Source organism: Accipiter gentilis, chromosome 18, assembly GCF_929443795.1.
Source record: "Accipiter gentilis chromosome 18, bAccGen1.1, whole genome shotgun sequence".
Classification (NCBI taxonomy): Eukaryota; Metazoa; Chordata; class Aves; order Accipitriformes; family Accipitridae; genus Astur; species Astur gentilis.
The window spans coordinates 23,273,375-23,293,052 of NC_064897.1; the positions used below are offsets into that span (position 1 = coordinate 23,273,375).

Sequence of the window (19,678 nt, forward strand, 5' to 3'; positions counted from 1 at the left end):
TTGGGAGAGTAACTTTCCTTCTTATTTCTCTTACAATTTGTGATCAGTGAAGCAGCCGCTTCTGAAGAACAGCCATTGAAACTGCGAGTCATACAGAAAAGCTTCATGATTACCTTTAAACAGGTCACGATTGAATCTTGGCTTCATTAAGAAGAACCCAAAGATAACCATTATTTACTGTAATACAGAGGTTACTTTCCAATTCTATAAACTTTAATTATCAGTAGGACAAAAATGTACAACACTGAGTTTTGAGGCTAAAAAAAAAAAAAATCTGCCTGGCTCATTGTGTAACTAAAGATGATAAGCTTATTTTTGCCAAGACTTTCAGGTACTCATAGACTGACTTCAGTGTTTGTGAAGTCGTAAACACAGTGAGTGAGGGATTTTATTTTTTGTACTGAACATTTCAGATCAATAGCTTTCAAATATGTTCCTCTCCAAGGACAGAGTTCATTAAATCATTGCTTGCCAGTTTGGTTTTTTTCTTACCCAATCCAATGTTCATAGAATCATAGAATCATATAGGTTGGAAAGGTCCTTCAAGATCATCCAGTCCAACCATCAACCATGCCCTCTAAACCATGTCCTGAAGTACCCCGTCTACTCGCTTTTTGAATACATCCAGGGATGGTGACTCAACCACTTCCCTGGGCAGCCTATTCCAATGCCTGACAACCCTCTCAGTAAAAAATTTTTTCCTAATATCTCACCTAAATCTCCCTTGCCTCAACTTGAGGCCATTTCTTCTTGTCCTATCTCCAGCCACCTGACAGAAGAGACCAGCACTCACCTCACTACAAACCCCTGTCAGGCAGTTGTAGAGAGCGATAAGGTCTCCCCTCAGCCTCCTCTTCTCTAGGCTGAACAGCCCCAGTTCCCTCAGCCGCTCCTCATAAGACTTGTGCTCCAGACCCTTCACCAGCTTGGTTGCCCTTCTCTGGACACACTCCAGCACCTCCATGTCCTTCTTGTAGTGAGTGGCCCAAAACTGAACACAGGACTCGAGGTGCAGCTTCACCAGCACCGAGTACAGGGGGACGATGACCTCCCTGCTCCTGCTGGCCACGCTATTTCTGATACAGGCCAGGATGCCGTTGGCCTTCTTGGCCACCTGGGCACACTGCTGGCTCATATTCAGCCGGCTGTCAACCAGCACCCCCAGGTCTTTCTCTGCCGGGCAGCTTTCCAGCCACTCTTCCCCAAGCCTGTAGCGCTGCGTGGGGTTGCTGTGACTGAAGCGCAGGACCCAGCACTTGGCCTTGTTGAACTTCATACGATTGGCCTCAGCCCATCGATCCAGGCTGTCCAGATGTCTTTGTACAGCCTCCCTACCCTCAAGCATATTGACCCTGCCTCCCAACTTGGTGTCATCTGCAAACTTGCTGAGGGTGCCCTTGGTCCCCTTGTCCAAATCCTTGATAAAGATATTAAAGAGAACGGGGCCCAACACCGAGCCCTGGGGAACACTACTTGCGACGCGCCGCCAGCTGGATTTCACCCCATTCACCACTACCCTCTGGGCTTGGCCATCCAGCCAGCTTTTCAGCCAGCGAAGAGTACACTTATCCAAGCCATGAGATGCCAGTTTCTCAAGGAGTAAACATGTTGAACATGTGTAAGACAGAACAGGTGACTGGCACATGAACGCCGGGGCAGACTTTTTCAGGAAGGCGCGGGGGGGGGGGGGGGGGGGGGGGGCATAAGATATTTCAAGTAACTTATTAACATACAAAATAAGTATATTTAATCACTTGTCAGTTTTCATGACTTAAAAACTTGAAGTTGTTGACAGCGATGCTCTGCATAATTTGCATGCAATGTGTTTCATTTTACAAACCGCAATCCCTGAAAGGGACATTGAAAAAGGATGGGAACATCCCAACTCCTGAGCATCGGGCCTACCTTTCACTGCTCCACAAAGACCAGTTCCTTGTCACCTTCCCTGACAGGGGCACTGGAGAAGCCATTTGCGTGCCCTCTCCCCGCTCCCCTCACAGCCCTGGCGCAGGGAGGCAGCTGAGGCAGCTGCTGGAGCCCCCACTCCACGGGGGGAAGGAAGGACCGCTAACGGATGAACAACGGCCCCAAGAGTAGGCTAAGGAGGGCTAATAAGCTCACTGGAAGATGGGCGCCCTGATGAGCACGGGAAAGCAGAACACTCAGACCTGCGAAGCACCCGGCTCGCTTTATCCTCCATCCACACCGACAGTCCCCACAGATGAGGCCGCGGGGGAGGTTCGGCTCGGCTGAAGCCAGCCAGTCTCTCTCAGGGCCGTGCGAGGCACTAGACACGCTAGAGGGGAGCGGAGAACCAGGACCTGGCCAACAAGGACGCCACAGCGGCCGCCGGCCGGAGCAGGAGGACTCTGTAATGGCGGACCCTCGCGCAGCTCCCGCGCCGCGGCGACAGGGGGCGCCGTGAGCCCTTGCGGGGCGGACTACAGCTCCCGGCATGCAATGCGACGCAACGGCGCATGCGCCCATCGCCGGCCCCGCCGTAGGGGGCGGAGGGACGGATCCCCCCGCCCGGCGGGGCTGAGGGGAGGGACGGCGGCCCCGGCCTGGCGCTGCTCCCGCCGCTCGGCCTCACTGTCTGTGGTCGCTCTACCCGTAATTTTTCGTTCTTCTTTGAGAGCCGGGGGTGAGGCGGGCCGCCCCCGACCGGAAGCGCCCGTTGCCATAGCAACCGTCTCCCCGGTAAACATCCCGGGTGCCCCCGGAAGCGGTCGGAGCTGGCCTCCCATGTGGAGATTGTCCTTACCGCTCCCGGTAGGCGGCCGCAGCGGCTGCGGCCCACGCGGCCTCGTCGTTAAACGCTAACGTTTTGTTAATTCATTAAAACATAACGAGGGGCCACGCCGGTTAAACCCCTCCGCGGAAGCGATTGGCCAAGCGCCCTTCCGCCCGGCCAATCGGCGCCGGCCACGCTCCGTCCGCAGGAAACCGCACATGGAAAGGCCCGATTGGCGGCCATAGCTGCAGGCCCCTCCCTTCCAGGCTTCCCATTGGTTGCCTATTTGGCGTGGTACGCTCCAATTGGCCGGTCCCGGAGCGGCTCCCCCCCCGCCCTCCAGCGCCCCGGCTTGATAAGGCGGAGGGGGAGGGCCGCGGCCGCCTCAGCGGGCTCGGCGGCGGTGCGGGGGGCTGCGGCGGGCTCGGGAGCGCCTGGGGCCGGTTTCTTTTGCGACCGCGGCCCACGTCGCCATGAAGTCGGTGTGGGGGCTCGTTCTGGCGTGCGCGCTGCTCCTGGCCGGTGAGTGCTTGCCGGCTTCTAGAAGCTTCTGGCGGGTTGGGGGGGGGGGGGGGGTCGGCCAACAGCCACCCCCCACACCCCCCCGTCCTTCGCCCCCTTTTTGTTCGGGTGAGGGGATGGAGCCCGGCGGGAAGCGAGGGGGGGCCCTCGGCGTCTTTGGGGCGGGGGGAGGGGGGGGGCTCATTCTCCCTCCGCCCCGTCTCTCGCTGTTCTCCGTGCGGGCGGGCCGAGGGGAGCGGGAGAGCCGTGCCCGGTCCCCGGGCGGCCGCTCTCCAGGGAGTGGGCTAGCGGCGGGGGGGGGGTGGAACGGAACGTCTAAGGCGGCTCATGCGCCGTCAGGGGCGGGGGCGGGGGGGTCCGGCCCCTTCCCCCATCCCTGATGGCTGCGGCTGGGCTGAACTTTCCTCGGGGGTGGGGGGTGCGGAGGGACAGAACTGAGCCTAAAACCGTGGGGAGAAAACTTGGGTAGCGTGTGGTGGGGATCGGGCTCAGATGGTTGGATTCCTTGTTTTCCCAGTGTCGGTTAGAGCGGATGAGGTGGATGTGGATGGGACCGTGGAAGATGACTTGGGTAAAAGCAGAGAAGGGTCTCGAACAGATGATGAAGTTGTTCAGAGGTTAGTACCTGAGGTTCTGGGTAAGTTACTTCTGAAACGCTAAGGCTTTCTCTTGCTTCTGAAGGGTCCGTTCGAGTACCAGTAATGGCCTAAAGCCTCAGAAATAAGGGAGAACACCATTCAAAAGAGAGATCTAGTCAGCTGGGAGAAATAAAATATTTCTGGAAAAGACTGTTACCTCCTAAATACAAGTGAGCCTGAGAACTTGGAGTCAGAAATATTGGACTTGATTTTGTTTCATATCAATAGTTGTATAAAAATGAATAAGTTAATAGGGGTTTACTCTTGCATATTGTAAATAGTGTCTACTGATGAAATAGCTCTGTGCCCATGAACTGCCTCACCTCCTGTGAGGCATACCACATGCTGAGGATTCTAGTGGTTTTAACATACCTGAATTCTTCCCTGAATTTCTATTTAGCAAAAAAGGCTTGCTTGCAAGCATAGATTTTTCACTCAACTTTTAGATTAAGGTTATGCAGTTGAGGATAGCTCTTCTTGCACTTACCTCATTTGGTTGTGTAACTGTTGGGCTGTGTCGGGCATTAAGGGTCTTGGTATTGTTCTAACTAGACTATTGCTGTTGCTAGATGATAAAATTAGTGATACCGTTTGTGGACAAGACTACTTGACAGGTTTTCATTGTCCTAACAGAGAGGAAGAAGCTATCCAACTAGACGGCCTAAATGCATCCCAGATCAAAGAAATCAGAGAAAAATCTGAGAAGTTTGCATTTCAAGCAGAAGTGAACAGAATGATGAAACTCATTATCAATTCTTTATATAAAAACAAAGAGGTTAGTGCTTTTATCAGTAGAGCATGTTAAAACTGTTTGTGTGTGTGTTCTGGAATTCCTGACTACTGGTTTCTATTTCAGATTTTCCTGAGGGAACTTATTTCGAATGCTTCGGATGCTTTAGATAAGATACGGTTAATATCCTTAACCGATGAAAATGCTCTTGCTGGTAATGAGGAACTTACAGTCAAAATCAAGGTAAGAAGCATTAGGTACAATCATCTGTTACGGGGGAGTGGTAGGAGGAATGTAAAAAGATAGCACATCATTAAACCTAAATTTTTGGCTTAATGCTGATGCAGATACAAACTAGGACAGCATCAGGACCCTTGTAACTAACTTTATCAAAGACTACACTTCTTGTAATGGTGGAAATGTATTTCTAATTCTATAAAGCGTAACTGAAGTGTTTAAATACTTCAAAGGGGGTAGTGTAGTTATTGCAGATTCGACTTACTGTAGCCAGGCATGTTTGAATTTGAATAGCTGCTGCTCTACTTGCCACTTTTCTGTGGCATTGTATTATGTATTAAGATTCAAAGTGAAGCCAAACTGCATCTTTTTCTCTTTTTTAGTGCGATAAAGAGAAGAACATGCTTCATGTTACAGATACGGGTATTGGCATGACAAAAGAGGAGTTAGTTAAAAACCTGGGTACCATTGCAAAGTCTGGTACAAGTGAATTCCTAAATAAGATGACTGAAATGCAGGATGATAGCCAGTCAACATCTGAGTTGATCGGCCAGTTTGGAGTTGGCTTTTATTCTGCTTTCTTAGTAGCAGACAGAGTTATTGTCACATCAAAACACAACAATGATACTCAACATATTTGGGAGTCAGATTCAAATGAATTCTCTGTGATTGATGACCCAAGAGGAAACACTTTAGGACGTGGCACAACCATAACGTAAGTATTAAGTTTGTTTGGATTTAAGAGAAAAAAAATTCTGTGGATACACTTTGCCCATTGGAATACGTGGATCATTTTAGTATTGTGACTCATATATTGTTTGATTCTTGTAACACAGCTTTTTTTTCAGTTTAGTAGAAACATGCTATTAACTGCATCCAAAATAAATGTGGAGTGATAATGTAGATTGCTTCACGTTCCATTAGATGAACTAAGAAAACTATAAGTGTCTTGACAACTAACTGTCAGCAAGTGGTTCCAGACAGTTCAGCTGCCCGCAGACTCATTCAGTTCATCAACAATTGTGGCCAGTCAAAAACCTGTATAGGGGCTGTAGAGCTTCCTCTTGGAAACTGGCTGCTGTTTATGTACCAGCAAAACTGGTCTGATGCAAACTAGAGTTAGTCTGACAGTCTTACTTTCATTGCTTTCGTGAGCAGATAAATTTGTTTAGCCTGGGTTTAGAGGACTCCTTCCTGAAGAAGGCACTTACTATGAAAAATTTCATCTCAGTGCTCTAGTTCCAAGTAAAGCTGGTGAGAGTGCATCAAAGTCCTGATAAGTATCAGTATGATTTGAGGTTTTTGTTTACATTTCTGGATGCTGTGTTCTGCCCCAGTTGCTGAAAACAATTATCCCTTCCTTCTCATTGGAGTAGTTTAGTAGGGATTGTATTTTTTAAGAGATACTTGGAGCTGAACTAATAAAAGCTCACTTGCATAAATTTGAATTGCTATAGCTCCAACAGTAGGAAAATGCATCTCCTCCTGTAAAACTATTTTAAAGTACTTGTCCAGCACTTTGATTGAAGTTTTTATTTTCTTTAGCCTTGTCTTGAAGGAGGAAGCATCAGATTATCTTGAGCTGGATACTGTTAAAAATCTAGTAAAGAAGTACTCACAGTTCATAAACTTCCCCATATATGTGTGGAGCAGTAAGGTAAGTATATTTAACTGAGCATTGCACAGTATGAGCTTTGGTTGTGAAAACTGTCTGGCCAGATTTTTCAGGAAGGATGAGGGCATACCATAGAACTTCTACTTGTCTAATTTCTAAAATTCTTCTGTTCCTGACTCTTCTGGCTAGTATTTTACTAGTTACTTGCTCTCCAAAAGTTAGTGTGTTGCTAAAATCACAAACTTTCAAGGAACTTGGTTTTATTCTGATTCAAAGAACTTTACCAAAGGAGAAAGACTCTGCCAATTACTAAGAAAGATGATCTTCCACTGGCTTTGGTAGCTGGAAGCTTTGGTAAGCTCTCAAGCAAGGCCATGGTTAGGTTTCCTTTTGAAAATAGGGCAGTATCTTAACTTGTAGGCCAGTTGTTCTGATGTTTTCTTGGTGTAGCACTAGCTGAAAAGCACCTGTGTCTCTGATTACCATCATGTGTAAAGCTGTGAAAACTTAAATTTGAGTATAGTGGCTTCCCAGTGTATTGAAGGAAAGTATGTATTCATGAAAAATGCAACTGAAAAAGCCATAGCTACCTATAGATAAATGCTTGTGATAGGCAAATAGCACAAGTTAAGTTAGTGCTCTGAGAGATTAAGCTGTTTGAGAGAATACTAGAACATTCCTGGTGGGAAGCCAAGCAGTCCAAGTCCCCACTTTCAATTGTCTCTTCAGACTGAGACTGTTGAAGAACCCATTGAAGAGGAGGAGGCAAAGGAGAAAGAAGAAACAGATGATGATGAAGCTGCAGTTGAAGAGGAGGATGAAGAAAAGAAACCAAAAACTAAGAAGGTAAGCTTTGTCACACTTGGGGTTTGTAACTCATGCCAGATAGTTCAGCAGTTTTCATAGGTAGTCTTCCAGAGGTGTACTTTCAAACACCAATCCTGTTTAAGTGCAGTTAGACATCTTGTCAGGAAAGAAGACTAAACAAAACAGACTTGGTTGAAATCGGGCAAATGACTTACACTAGGCTTGTGAGGCAGTGGTCCCAGAACTAATTATAAGTGCTGGAGTGAACTGCTTGACATAGTAGTGGACTTCAGTAATCTGACACTGTTGACTAGTTTAAATTGGGTATGCTCTGCTGGAAAGCTTTTTGCAGAATGGCAGTAGAACAGAAGTATTGATACTTGGTAAACGTGTTAAATGTACGTAGGACAACACACTGTAGTGTAGATTTAAGTTTTGTTCCCATGTGTTACACTGATGTGTGTACTTCAACAGGAATATCCAGGCCATCACATAATTTATTTTGTAAATTAGAAAGAGTATGTATTTTTGACATGCTATTTTATGACTTAGCATCACTGAAGTGTCTTTAACTGACTTAACCTGAAATAAAGAATGAGTCTTTATTATACTGACTTAACCTGAAATAAAGAATGAGTCTTTATTATACTATGGTGTTTACATACCTAGGTTGAGAAGACTGTCTGGGATTGGGAGCTCATGAATGACATAAAACCAATCTGGCAGAGACCATCTAAAGAAGTTGAAGATGATGAATACAAAGCTTTTTACAAAACCTTTTCCAAGGTAAGCTCTGAGCCTCAAGATTGTTCCAAAGGAAGAGGTTTGCTGTAGTATCTCTTGCTGTGTAAACAAGACTGAATGCTTATAGGATGGGCTATTTCTGAAGAATTAATTAATTGCTGTCAGTAGACAGACTGAATTGCAGAGAGCCTAATAGGTTGTTGTGGTTTAACTCCAGCTGGCATCTAAGCACCATGCAACTGCTTGCTCACTTCATCTGCTGCCCCCACAGTGGCATGGGGAGAGAATTGGACAGGGAAAGCAAAAACTCATGGGTTGAGAAAAAGACAGTTTAATAGGTCAGAAAAGGAAGGGAAAATAATACTAATTATAATAATAGAATATACAAAACAAGTATAGTTGCTCACCACCTGCTGATGATGCCCAGCCAATCCCTGAGCCATGGTGTCCCCTGTCCCAACTCCTAGTTTATATACTGGGTGTGATGTAATATGGTATGGAATACTGCTTTGGCTCATTTGGGTCAGCTGTCCTTGCTGTGTCCCTTCCCAGCTTCTTTTTGCACTCCCAGCCTCAGCTGGCAGGGCAGTATTAGAAGCTGTGAAATGTCCTTGACTTAGTATAAATGCTGCTTAGCAACAACTAAAACATCAGTGTGTTATCAACGTTATTCTCATCCTAAATCCAAAACACAGCACTATACCAACTACTAAAAAGAAAATTAACTTTGTTCCAGCCGAAACCAGGACAGGTATAGCATCTCAGTCAAGAGTTAATCTTTTTTTCCAGAGAGAAGGTACTGTAACCCAAGTGTTGAGTGGCCTAGGTTTGAGAAGTAATATGTTCCAGCTCATATGGAGCTTACTGACGTGTTTAAATGTTGACAGGGAAGTTTTTATTTAATCAGAGTGATGGTGTTTGTGTTGTACATGGTGGAAGAAAGAGGAAGATACAGCTTTCTAGAAACAACATTGTCTTTATGTGTAAATACAGCATAATGTGTTACTTGGGAGTTTAACTGTGCTGGTACCATATTGGTTACTGTGCTGTTGATGACTTTTTGATGGTTGGCTTGTTAAAAAAAAAAAAAACACAGTGACAAAACTGGTAGGTCTCAAGGTTACTTATATGTGAGTGACTTGGCTGAATCTGGAACTTTTGTCTCCATAATAGATTCTAACAAAGCATAGATAGATAATTTAATTGTAAAATAATTGCACTTATTTGGCAAACTCATCTTATTACTGGAAATGTATTAACTCACTAATATTTTCCCCATGTCAATTAAAAGAATTCTCTCTTCACAGGACCATGATGACCCAATGGCTTACATCCACTTCACTGCTGAAGGGGAAGTAACTTTCAAATCTATCTTGTTTGTTCCTAATTCTGCTCCACGTGGCCTGTTTGATGAATATGGATCCAAAAAAAGTGATTTCATTAAGGTAGGACAAGCAAGTGTGTGGGTATGGTTTCATGTCTTAAAAAAAAACAAACCAAACATAACCTGGCTGCTGTTTCCTCTTGTAATTCAGCTGTATGTTCGAAGAGTGTTCATCACTGATGACTTCCATGACATGATGCCCAAATATCTTAACTTCGTTAAGGGTGTTGTAAGTATTATAAGTCTTAACGTGCGTTTGATTTTTTTAATCTTCAAATACTGTTAGCTATACTTAAAAAGTTTCTTCCTCAATTAGGTGGATTCTGATGATCTTCCTTTGAATGTATCTCGTGAAACACTTCAGCAGCATAAATTGTTAAAGGTAAGCTAATTGATCTTAAATTACTTCATTGTAAACACATGATAGTAGCAAGATTTAGAAGAATAATAGCTTGATTAACTTTATATAAGGAGTGTGAAATTGAAGTACAGGAAACCCATGCATTGCTGTTTTCAGACTACTTCTGTTCACTTCAAATCAGGGACACTAAGTGTCTTGAATATGTCCTTTGCAGTGGGGTTGAATTGAGGGTTCTGCCAAGTGCTTATTGTTATAATTTGGTATTGCTGCTTTTTTAGGTGATCAGAAAGAAACTTGTTCGCAAAACTCTTGATATGATCAAGAAAATTGCAGAAGAAAAATACAATGACACATTCTGGAAAGAGTTTGGTACTAATGTAAAGCTTGGAGTTATTGAGGATCACTCCAATCGTACACGACTGGCTAAGCTTCTACGCTTCCAGTCTTCCCATCATGAAAGTAACCTCACAAGCCTTGACCAGTATGTGGAAAGAATGAAAGAGAAGCAAGACAAAATCTATTTCATGGCAGGTGCTAGCAGAAAGGAGGTATGTGAGTGTGGAAGAAGGAGGGAGAGGGGAAAAAATATTATGGCTTCTAGTTGAAGTAGTACCATAAACATCGTGAACTGTGTATTTGCTGTAAATGTGGAGACTCCGTGCTTATGTTACTGCTGCAGTTCAGTTTTCCTTGTTACCAACATTTGTCAAATAGTTGTAGAGGTTTCAGTAGCTGCTGGTTCCAGTGCAATTAAACTGGTGTCTGATCTCTTTTGTCATCTTAGGCTGAGTCGTCACCATTTGTTGAACGTCTTCTGAAAAAGGGCTATGAGGTGATTTATCTGACTGAACCTGTAGATGAATACTGCATTCAGGCTCTGCCAGAGTTTGATGGCAAGAGGTTTCAGAATGTAGCAAAAGAAGGAGTTAAGTTTGAAGAAAGTGAAAAGTCTAAGGAGAGTCGGGAAGCCTTGGAAAAGGAATTTGAACCACTCTTAAACTGGATGAAAGACAAAGCTCTAAAAGACAAGGTAAAATGTGATGCTGTATGTAAAGTTTATTTGTAAATGCAGTTTTACTTGCTACAACATACCTAGCAGATTCTTTGAGTGTTGAGACTTCACAGTAGTTTCTCTGTCTATGGATAAACATGTTGTTTAAAACCTTTATTTCAGGAAGTTAGTTAGTGTCATCTTAGAGCCTTCTGAAAATATTGAAGTGACAGAAAATTTCAGTTATTTACTTTATTCTCTGTATAAGCTATTAGTTCTGTGAACTAACATTAAGGCTTTTTTTTCTACAGATTGAAAAAGCTGTGCTATCTCAACGTTTAACCCAGTCTCCGTGTGCTCTTGTGGCTAGTCAGTATGGATGGTCGGGTAACATGGAAAGAATCATGAAGGCTCAAGCTTACCAAACTGGGAAAGATATATCTACAAAGTAAGCTTTCAGTTATGTAGCAGTAGACATGAAATGTAGTTGATGGCCTCCCTTGCTTGGTGTGGGCACACTAAGCTTCCATCTGATTCAGATAATCCTTCGTATTTTTAAGGTCACTTACAACCAAGTTGCAGTCTCCATCATAGTCTTACATTGTCACTTCAAAGCCCAGTATGTAAAACTGCCTCGTGAGCAAGATTCATCAGTGGCATTTGCTACCTGTCATTTGGTGACAAGAGAAGATGAACTGTCTTAGTAACTTGAGTGATTTTTAGAGTTAAGCTAGTATTAAAGTGGGGCAGGGGGAGGAATACATTTGTTACTGTGGCTGTAATCAGTATTCATGGGCTTAAAGGTGTAGCTGGGTCCTGTACTTCAAAACTCAGTGATGTAACTTCTATTATTTTCAGTTACTATGCTAGTCAAAAGAAGACATTTGAAATTAACCCCAGGCATCCACTGATCAAGGACATGCTGAGGCGAGTAAAGGTAAACAAATAACAGTAGTGAAATAGTGACTACTTGGCTGCATACAACCTACTTAACAGTTCTGGTTTGTTTGTTTGTTTTAAATGTTCTTCCACATTAGGAAAATGAAGATGACAAAACAGTTTCAGATCTTGCAGTGGTATTATTTGAAACTGCAACTTTGAGATCGGGATATATGTTACCAGACACTAAGGAATATGGAGACAGAATAGAAAGGATGCTTCGTTTAAGTTTAAACATTGACCTGGATGCAAAGGTTAGTTTGCCTTCAACTTGGGGCTGATAATTGGCTGCTCCATCTTAAAAAGCAGATACTTGATAGACTTGTATAAAATTAAATGTATCCAGCTTCCCTACACATAGGTGGGCCACCAGGAGCCCAGTTCAAGTACCTGGGTGGGAAACTGACAAGTCTGTGCTTTGTGCTCATGGTCCTCCCTTCCACTCGTCTTTCCAGTTGCTTGAGATTCTGCTCTTTGATTATGTGCCCATCTCATTAATGGAGAAGCTCATAAGTGGGTATAAGTAATATGGGTTTTCATAATGCTGTGCAAGAACTCAGGCTTGGTATCTTACTGGAGGAGGCATGATAGCGTGTCAATGCTAAATAGAACTTGCTTTCTTCATCAGATAGCTTGGGGCAAATGTTAGGAACTGATAGCAAATCCTTCCATAGCCTGTATTTAGCTAGTCCACAACTAGTAAATATTCTAAGCAAATAAAGCATATTGCTTGTGACTTTCCTACAGGTGGAGGAGGAACCTGAAGAGCCTGAAGATGCAGTTGAGGAGGCAGAGCAAGATGAAGAGGAGGTGGATGCTGATGCTGAAGACAGTGAAACACAGAAGGTACAGTCTCAAGCTTGACTCTTACCGATATTTATATGCAGTTTTGTCTGTGGTGCTTCCGGGCAACAAACTTGTTCACTTTGCCTTTCATGACACTAGTTCTCAGTGTGAGGTTTTCCAAGATTTTTTTGGAGGGAAGAAAACTACAGCACAAATTACCTTTCATTCCTTATCGAACTATATTGTAAGAAGAAAACACTTAGATATGTTCAAAGTTGGAGCTAAATTAAGCGTAAGAGATTGTAAGAGTGCCCTATGGCAAGAAAACAGCAGCAAATCCTCTACAATGAACTTAATGTTACTGGTTGGATTTCCACAGTTTGTGGGCAATAACATCAATGAATTGGCAAGAGTATAGTTCTAAATGCTTACAACAATACAGACTTGAAACAACACTATAGACAACAATACTACCTCTAAAACAGTTCAGCTGTTCTATGCAGTCAGCCTTCACTTGGCAAATGTCTTCTGTTTTAATGACATCTTGGTGGATATGCTGAACTCTTGCAATACCACAGTTTCTTGATCGTAACTTCAAAAGTTACTATGAGGTCCCAACTGGACCTGCTTTCTCAGGTTGCTTTTGCAAGATGACATCTTGTCACTAGTGCAAATACATAGCTTATAGAGATGTTCTTGCCTACTGTTTAATGTCAGATTACCTAAGAATAAATTTGGGGAACAATGCTTATTGTACTATAGTTACTTAATTTTGATGCTTCTACTATTGCATTTACACAGCAGTATAACCTGCAGTGACAGTAATAAATTATAAAGGAGCAAAGTCATGCTCTATTTGTTGGATTAGTACACTTGCAGATTAAGGTTTCTGACTACTGACTGGAAAGCAGATGTGCTTCCTAGCTCTGCAATCAAGTAGAATAGGGCTATTAACAGCACTAATACTGTGCCTGAAAGATAGCTTAGAAAGTATTAAAGATGAAATGGTACGCTAGATCTACTGCTAATGTTTGAGCAGATTGAAATTTTTTTTTTACTCTTAATAGCAAATGCTTAACATGGCATCATTTGAACAGAAGTTTGACTTTAATACCGCCTTAGAAAGTTGTATCACTTAGTGCTTTGAAAAGAATCAGCAGTACTTAGGTTCAGTTCTTCTGGGACAGCTCTTGTAACCTTTTCCACTTCCAAAAAGCAAGATTCTCATTCTCTCTTTGATGTCTCCACAGGAATCCACAGATGTGAAAGATGAACTGTAAGCTGCACTCACCTACTGTCCTGCATTGGGGGATTGAGAGGGAATGTGAATTAGATTGTTTTGGTTTTTTCCACTGTAAAATGTTGAGGGATGGTATTGGGGTTTAAGGGTGAAGGAGTTTTTTTTAAGTTCACTTTTCTAAAAACATTCCTCATGAATGTAAATTTGTATTATTTAACTGACTTGGTGTAAAATCTTGTCATGTACAAAATAAAATGTTCCCAAACACCAGTAACTCTAAATTTATACATAGAAGCTCATCTTGTGGGCTAGCACAAAGAAACAAAGGGATTGTCTTGAGTGTTCACGTCCTTTGTATGACAGTTTGCAGTCCTCATGCCTTTCCACACTGGCACAGCCACATTTAACTGTGTAGCATATGCCTATGGTTGTGTTTTGTGTTAACAACCCTGCTGTGCTGTTTAGCCAAAATACACCTGGTATGAGAGCTGTACTGAACCTGCTAGTTGAAAAAAGTATTCAAGAAGTTATGTATGTACTACCATCTTAAAGATAAGGTATTTAAAAATGGCATTGGAACTGAAGTCCTGCCAGTTTGCACTGACTCCACTGTACAGAATAGGCAGTGGTAGCTTTTACAGGTGAGCTGAGTGGAGGAAAAAAACAATCACCTTTCACTAACTCTGAAGAACAACCGCCAGAAGTGGCTTACTGCCTGTGAGCTTATACTGTCCTCCATGGTATTTGGTAACCCTGCCTTTGACCTATAGTTACAGCAGACCTGCTTTCTACAGGTTGGTTGGTTTGTTTCTTTTGTTTAAAGGTGGAAGCTCTTATCTTTTACTGTTGTTCCTTAATGCTGTTGTTCCTTAACTTTTTCACTCTATGTTCTATGTCTTTAGTACGGCAAGGCACTGTAGATACTTAATCTAACTCAAGCTAAATCTGTTGATACCAAATTATAATGTAGACAGGTTGAACTGGAGGCACCGCTTTCTCTTCATTATAGTAGTTTTATGTGCTGTTTGGATGAAGCACTACATTTTCTCACTGGTGCGTCTACTTTGAAACGCCTTCATGGGGTTGGTTTTTACACAAAGTTTTTTTGCCTTCCTCTGTGGAAGAAGTATGTAGGAGTAGTGCTTCTATATAGTGACTGTGTAAGAACCGTTTTTCTGTTTCACAGACAACTTTTGTGAAGTTTGAGGTGCTGTAATCTGAAGCAAAATAAACTGTTTCTAATAGGCGAGGGCATTAAACACTGACCTGAAGAACTTGCTTTCTATTTACTTTTACTAGGCTTCTTCTATATTGCCCAAATACTGTTTCCATCCAATAAATAGAAATGCGATGTATCAGTGTGGTTATTGTGTTAGGGTTTATATAGAGATGTTGGCTTTATTGAAGTATGCTGTTTGAGACTGGAAAAAAAGGAATGGGAGCTTAGTTCTGGGGTTTTTGAGGGAGTTTGGGGTTGTTTTGGGTTTTGCTCACTGTAGTGGTCTTACATGCACTGTAAGAGCCTTTTGTTACTACAGCATGTAGAGTGGTCTAATCCTGGAGTGTAGTAGCTGCTAGCAGTAGCAGCTTTAGTAGCAGTCCTTTGTTAGTAATAGGGCAGGTGCACCATATTCTTCAGGCATGGTCCTCTCTACTATGGCAGTGCAACTTTTGTGATCTGTAGCAATCAATTGCTGCTGAGGTTTTGATTTAATACTTCCTAAAATACCACTTCTAGTGATATGCTTCTGAGTGTACCATCAATACCCACTCCTCTAGATCTCTTATTTGATGAGCCTGAGTAGTAAACATGGCTCGGGCCTACTGTATGGTTAAGGGTGCTCATGCAGCTAACAAACTCAAGAGTGAGTACTGGAAGTGTAGGGTTGCTTGCTACAGTATTCTTAATGTTTGTTCATTACTTGTAGACTTAAGCAACCTTTGCTCTGTTATATAGCTGAAGTTCTTAATGCCTTGATTGGTTTTAGGATGACATCTAGTTCAATTTCAGAAATAATAAAGAGCACACTTGATAGTCATGCTTTGTGCTTTTTCATCTTCCTCAGCTGAGGATATCATGTGCAAAATAGCTGTGATCCAGCTGCTTTCTCTACCCTGGAGTGACAAGTGTTTGCTATTAATAAGCACAAAATGCAGTTGTAAGCTGTTTTTTTTTTGGTCAGCTCTAAAGCCAAATGGTGTCAATGCCGGAAGAAGTGTCTCCCACTCATACTGAGGCTGTTTCTTTCAGTGCTGCAGTCACGCTGATTCTGGGGGTGTTGCCTCTGCTGTGCTGGTGTATTGTCAGTTTTGCTGTTCCTAGGTGGGCACTAATGAGAATGGTTCCCTCAGTGCTAGAAAAGGCTGGGGTAAAACATGCTCTCTGTTACTCAGTTTCCATTAGCAGCAGGATACATTTAGAAATCCAAGCAAAGCTAGCAGTAACTTCTCTGCAGCCTTTAGATCTGAAAAGCCTTTCAAAAATAGGGAGAAATGCATCTTTTGTGTCAGAAGTCAACAACATAATGACAGAGGTAGTGCTCTGATAGTGTGAGTAACAGGGTAAAGGTTGGTGAATCCTGGCTCTTTAAAGGGGTAACTGGAAAACTGCTGTTCCTGCCCTAGTTAGAACAGTAACAAAACAGTGCTGAACTGCCCCATCTTGTCTCTTCAATAACCTTTATCTTATGCTGAGGTGGAAGGTTGTCAGTCTCAGCTTTGTTTAGGTACAGTGAAGGAAAAAGTAGTTGAACTGGATCTAGTAAGATGTTCTCATTGATTGACTTCATTGGGGCTTGACATCTGAGATTTACTTGAGGCCATTTTATACTGCTGTCATTGATAAAGGTCTCTGAGATATAGAGCCTATGATCTACTAATACTAAGTGGAGGCTTACATCCACATGGCATGTAAGAACAGGAGAGGATCTCATGCCACATCAGCTGCTTTTCTAGATCAACTAATAGTTACAAGACAGAGAGAGACTCATACACATGCAGAGGAACTATAAATCTTTCATCCTAGGAAAACCAACTTAAGTAAACATATAAAGTGTAACAGCTTCACAGCTGGAACAGATGTAAAAGTGCTTTAAGTGATCATTTCTGGATCCCTCTGCTATTACAAGAGTGCCAGGTACTTTGCCAGTAGGAAGTGGAGAGCTTTTTCCTTCCTTAGTGGGTCACCTGTCAGACTGGTTTTTCTTTCCTGAGTGAGAATCAAGGATGAAGCCTGTACCTTGTCTGGGTACCTTTCTCAAGGGAAATTGGGATTTCTCAATCCCCAACCTTCACAACCTCTACTGCATACCATAGAAAAATGGGGGTTTGTGCCATCTTTGTATGATGTTGACTTTGTGTCATGTTCCTGGTACGAGAGTTTTGTGGCAATCCTATTTCACAACTGAAAGGTAAATCTCCGTGTGTTACTTCAGCGTTTTGTACATTTACAGCTATCAAAAGTAGCTGTGAACAGAGATGCCCAAACAGAGTACAAACGCACATAATTTCAGTGTAATCTGTATGTATTTGTCCCATTTTAACTAATACAACCAAGTTGCAAGATCCTCCCCAGCCTTACAGTATAGATTTCCTGTTACTAATACAGGCAGAAAGCCAATGTAACTGCTGTTACAGCAGTTAGCCAGCATTAGGAAGAGTCCAGTGCAAGAAGTGCTACAATCAGAGTAGGTGCCATTGCGTTCTGTGTTACATCCAGTAAAACTGAGTTTTAAAAGTTTAAAACTTTAAAAAGTTTAAAGCTTAAAAGTTTAACTAAAGTTTAAAAAGGGAGAAATGCCAACAGCTAAGTGGGGTTCTACTGCAGATGAACAGGTAAGCTTATTAAGGCTAATGAGTGGCCACAAATGCTTGACTTTTCAATATGCTAGACTTCCTATACTTGTTAATCAGCTTAAAAGCTTCATATTCTGTTAGACTTGCCAATGTGAGTTTACATCTTTTATTCTGAACAATATTTACACTGCAATAAACATTAAGAAGTCACAAGCATTTTGGCGCACAATGGGTTGGACTTCTAACAACAATATTCATCGTACGTTTCTTTTTAATGCTGCCTGTAACTCTGCTTAAAGGAAACGAAAATATTGAGCGAGTACAGTATTTCACATACGGATTTCTGCAGTTGGGACAGTTGAACAAATATTTTATCAGTTCTGGTTTTCATACTGTAAGTAAATTCTGGTCACTCTTGTGAAGTCTGAACTTTGCTTGATCTTGCTTTTAGACCCAACAGTTCTGTTTTCAGTTCTCCAGGCTTAGGAGGTATTTCAGGTATACTCTGTTAAAAACAGAAAGATGTCAGTGTTGTGGCAGAAGGAAAAACTAAACTCACAAACCAGTAAATTAGCATGCTCTGTAAAAGCATTATAGCTCAATGTGATAACACTGCCCTCTTTTTTTTTTTGAGCAGTGTAATTCTTAGATGCAAAACATCTTAATGTATTACCTTCTTGTAATTTAGCTTTTATTTCAAAGTTGCAAAATATGAATTGAAAAAAAGGAGGATAAAGGAAGAAGGGACAGTTGTTTAAAGGAACAAAGCTTCTTTTTGCCACTTAAGAAAGTAAGTTTGGTTCAGATGTCTAGTACTGCTTTAAAGCACCAGTTGAAGTTTCCACACGTTCTTTCTCTTGGTGACAGAAGAAAAAGTTTCACTGCTTCTACCTTTCCATTTTAGAAATTAAGCACTGAAGCTGGACATGAAATTTAAAAAAGGAAAAGATACCAGATGACATATGACATTTTAAAAACCATACCTCCTCAAAATTTGTGCTAGTTTAAGGATGTGTAGATAATTTTGTATGAATATGCCTCTTGGCCTGTAATGAAGGCTACAGTAGAGACGATTAAAATACATAAATTCTTTTGGATTTATCAATGACTTAAGCCTCACTGCTTAAATTTTGACATGGTAGCTCAAGCATGGTGATTTTTTAAACTTATCTCTGATTTCAGTACAGCACAGCGTTTTTAAAAACCAAAAAGTATACAAGAGCAGGAGGAGGAGGAAATAAGGCTTACATGTTAGAAGGCCTCCAAGAGACCAAATCAACCATTAATATCCCTGTTGGATGGTGTCAGTTAGAGCTTGGTTCTCTGTGACTGTAATGTTGATAGTCTTGACTCTCAGCCTGTCATGGTTTCTAAGGTAAGCTTTTGGTCATCTTCATTTCCGTTACTGAGGGAAAAAAAGTCTATTTAAATCTAGTATTGTCCCTTCTCACGGCTTTTGTGTGCTCTTTTCAAAAACCAACTCCCCCCAGTAGAAACCCCTTCTGAAGAAGTCTGTGTAGCTTTTTTTTCCAATTTTTGGTACCACGTCGCCCGTTTACAGGCAGGTCCCAAAAGCCGACCTGCCTACCTGGTCGCTCCTTCTTCAGCGACTGATCATTTTTCGCGGTCAAGACCAGAGACCTTTCTCCACAAAAGCTCTACGGCAGACCCTCCAGCCCGCAGTAACGCAACGTCAACCGCCTAAGCACTTACAAGGTCAGGCCTGTAGTACCTGTGCACGACCTCGGCGCCCGCGAACATGGCCAGCAGGCTGGCCGCCAGCGTCTTCAGGTAGGTGGGCCAAGGCACGCCGGCGGGCATGGCTGCGGGGCGGCCCGCTCTTCTCCTCACAGGGGCTCGCGCAGGGGAGACCAGAGGCGGGAAAGCCGCCCCCTCCTCCCCCCCCTTACACGTACCGCGCCGGATGTGCGTCATCGCCTCCGCCTCCGGGGCGGCCGCAGCATGGCGGCGGGGGTGCCGCCGCCCGCCCCTCGCGGAAGAGGCCCCCGCTGCGGGTGACGCGCAATAAGACGTAGCGTAGGCACCGAAATCCTGACCGGGAGGCGGCCCTGCGACCCGCCGCCGCCTCCGTTTCCTCCTCCCGCGGCCCAAGTGTGGCTGCTCCCGGGGCGCCGCCCCCGCCCCCCCCGCCCCG

The 19,678-nt window shown here is 43.1% G+C and overlaps 2 protein-coding genes across 2 annotated transcripts; one reads left to right on the plus strand and one right to left on the minus strand.

The window, feature by feature from the left end:
* Positions 1-3,111: 3,111 nt before the first annotated feature.
* Positions 3,112-13,998, plus strand: HSP90B1 (heat shock protein 90 beta family member 1). Its single transcript, XM_049821698.1, has 18 exons — positions 3,112-3,256; positions 3,774-3,873; positions 4,528-4,669; positions 4,751-4,867; positions 5,245-5,576; positions 6,407-6,518; positions 7,206-7,322; positions 7,953-8,069; positions 9,335-9,472; positions 9,563-9,640; positions 9,728-9,793; positions 10,051-10,320; positions 10,557-10,802; positions 11,075-11,211; positions 11,622-11,700; positions 11,801-11,956; positions 12,450-12,548; positions 13,739-13,998. Exons 1-18 carry the CDS (start codon positions 3,208-3,210, stop codon positions 13,766-13,768), a joined length of 2,385 nt encoding a protein of 794 aa, XP_049677655.1. The 5' UTR covers positions 3,112-3,207; the 3' UTR covers positions 13,769-13,998.
* A 3,675-nt stretch (positions 13,999-17,673) lies between these two features.
* On the minus strand, positions 17,674-19,620 carry LOC126047700 (protein brawnin). The gene is made up of 2 exons (XM_049821699.1): positions 19,237-19,620; positions 17,674-18,028 (listed from the first exon to the last, which is right to left on the minus strand). Exons 1-2 carry the CDS (start codon positions 19,456-19,458, stop codon positions 17,933-17,935), a joined length of 318 nt encoding a protein of 105 aa, XP_049677656.1. The 5' UTR covers positions 19,459-19,620; the 3' UTR covers positions 17,674-17,932.
* Positions 19,621-19,678: the final 58 nt, after the last annotated feature.

Coding starts and splice junctions, on each gene's coding strand:
- HSP90B1 (XM_049821698.1), top strand. CDS start 3,208: ATGAAGTCGGTGTGGGGGCTCGTTCTGGCGTGCGCGCTGCTCCTGGCC. Junction 6,519..7,205: donor TATATGTGTGGAGCAGTAAG/GTAAGTATATTT, acceptor TTGTCTCTTCAG/ACTGAGACTGTTGAAGAACC. Junction 11,957..12,449: donor ACATTGACCTGGATGCAAAG/GTTAGTTTGCCT, acceptor ACTTTCCTACAG/GTGGAGGAGGAACCTGAAGA.
- LOC126047700 (XM_049821699.1), bottom strand. CDS start 19,458: ATGACGCACATCCGGCGCGGTACGTGTAAGGGGGGGGAGGAGGGGGCG. Junction 18,029..19,236: donor GGTACTACAGGCCTGACCTT/GTAAGTGCTTAG, acceptor TGTTTTTAACAG/AGTATACCTGAAATACCTCC.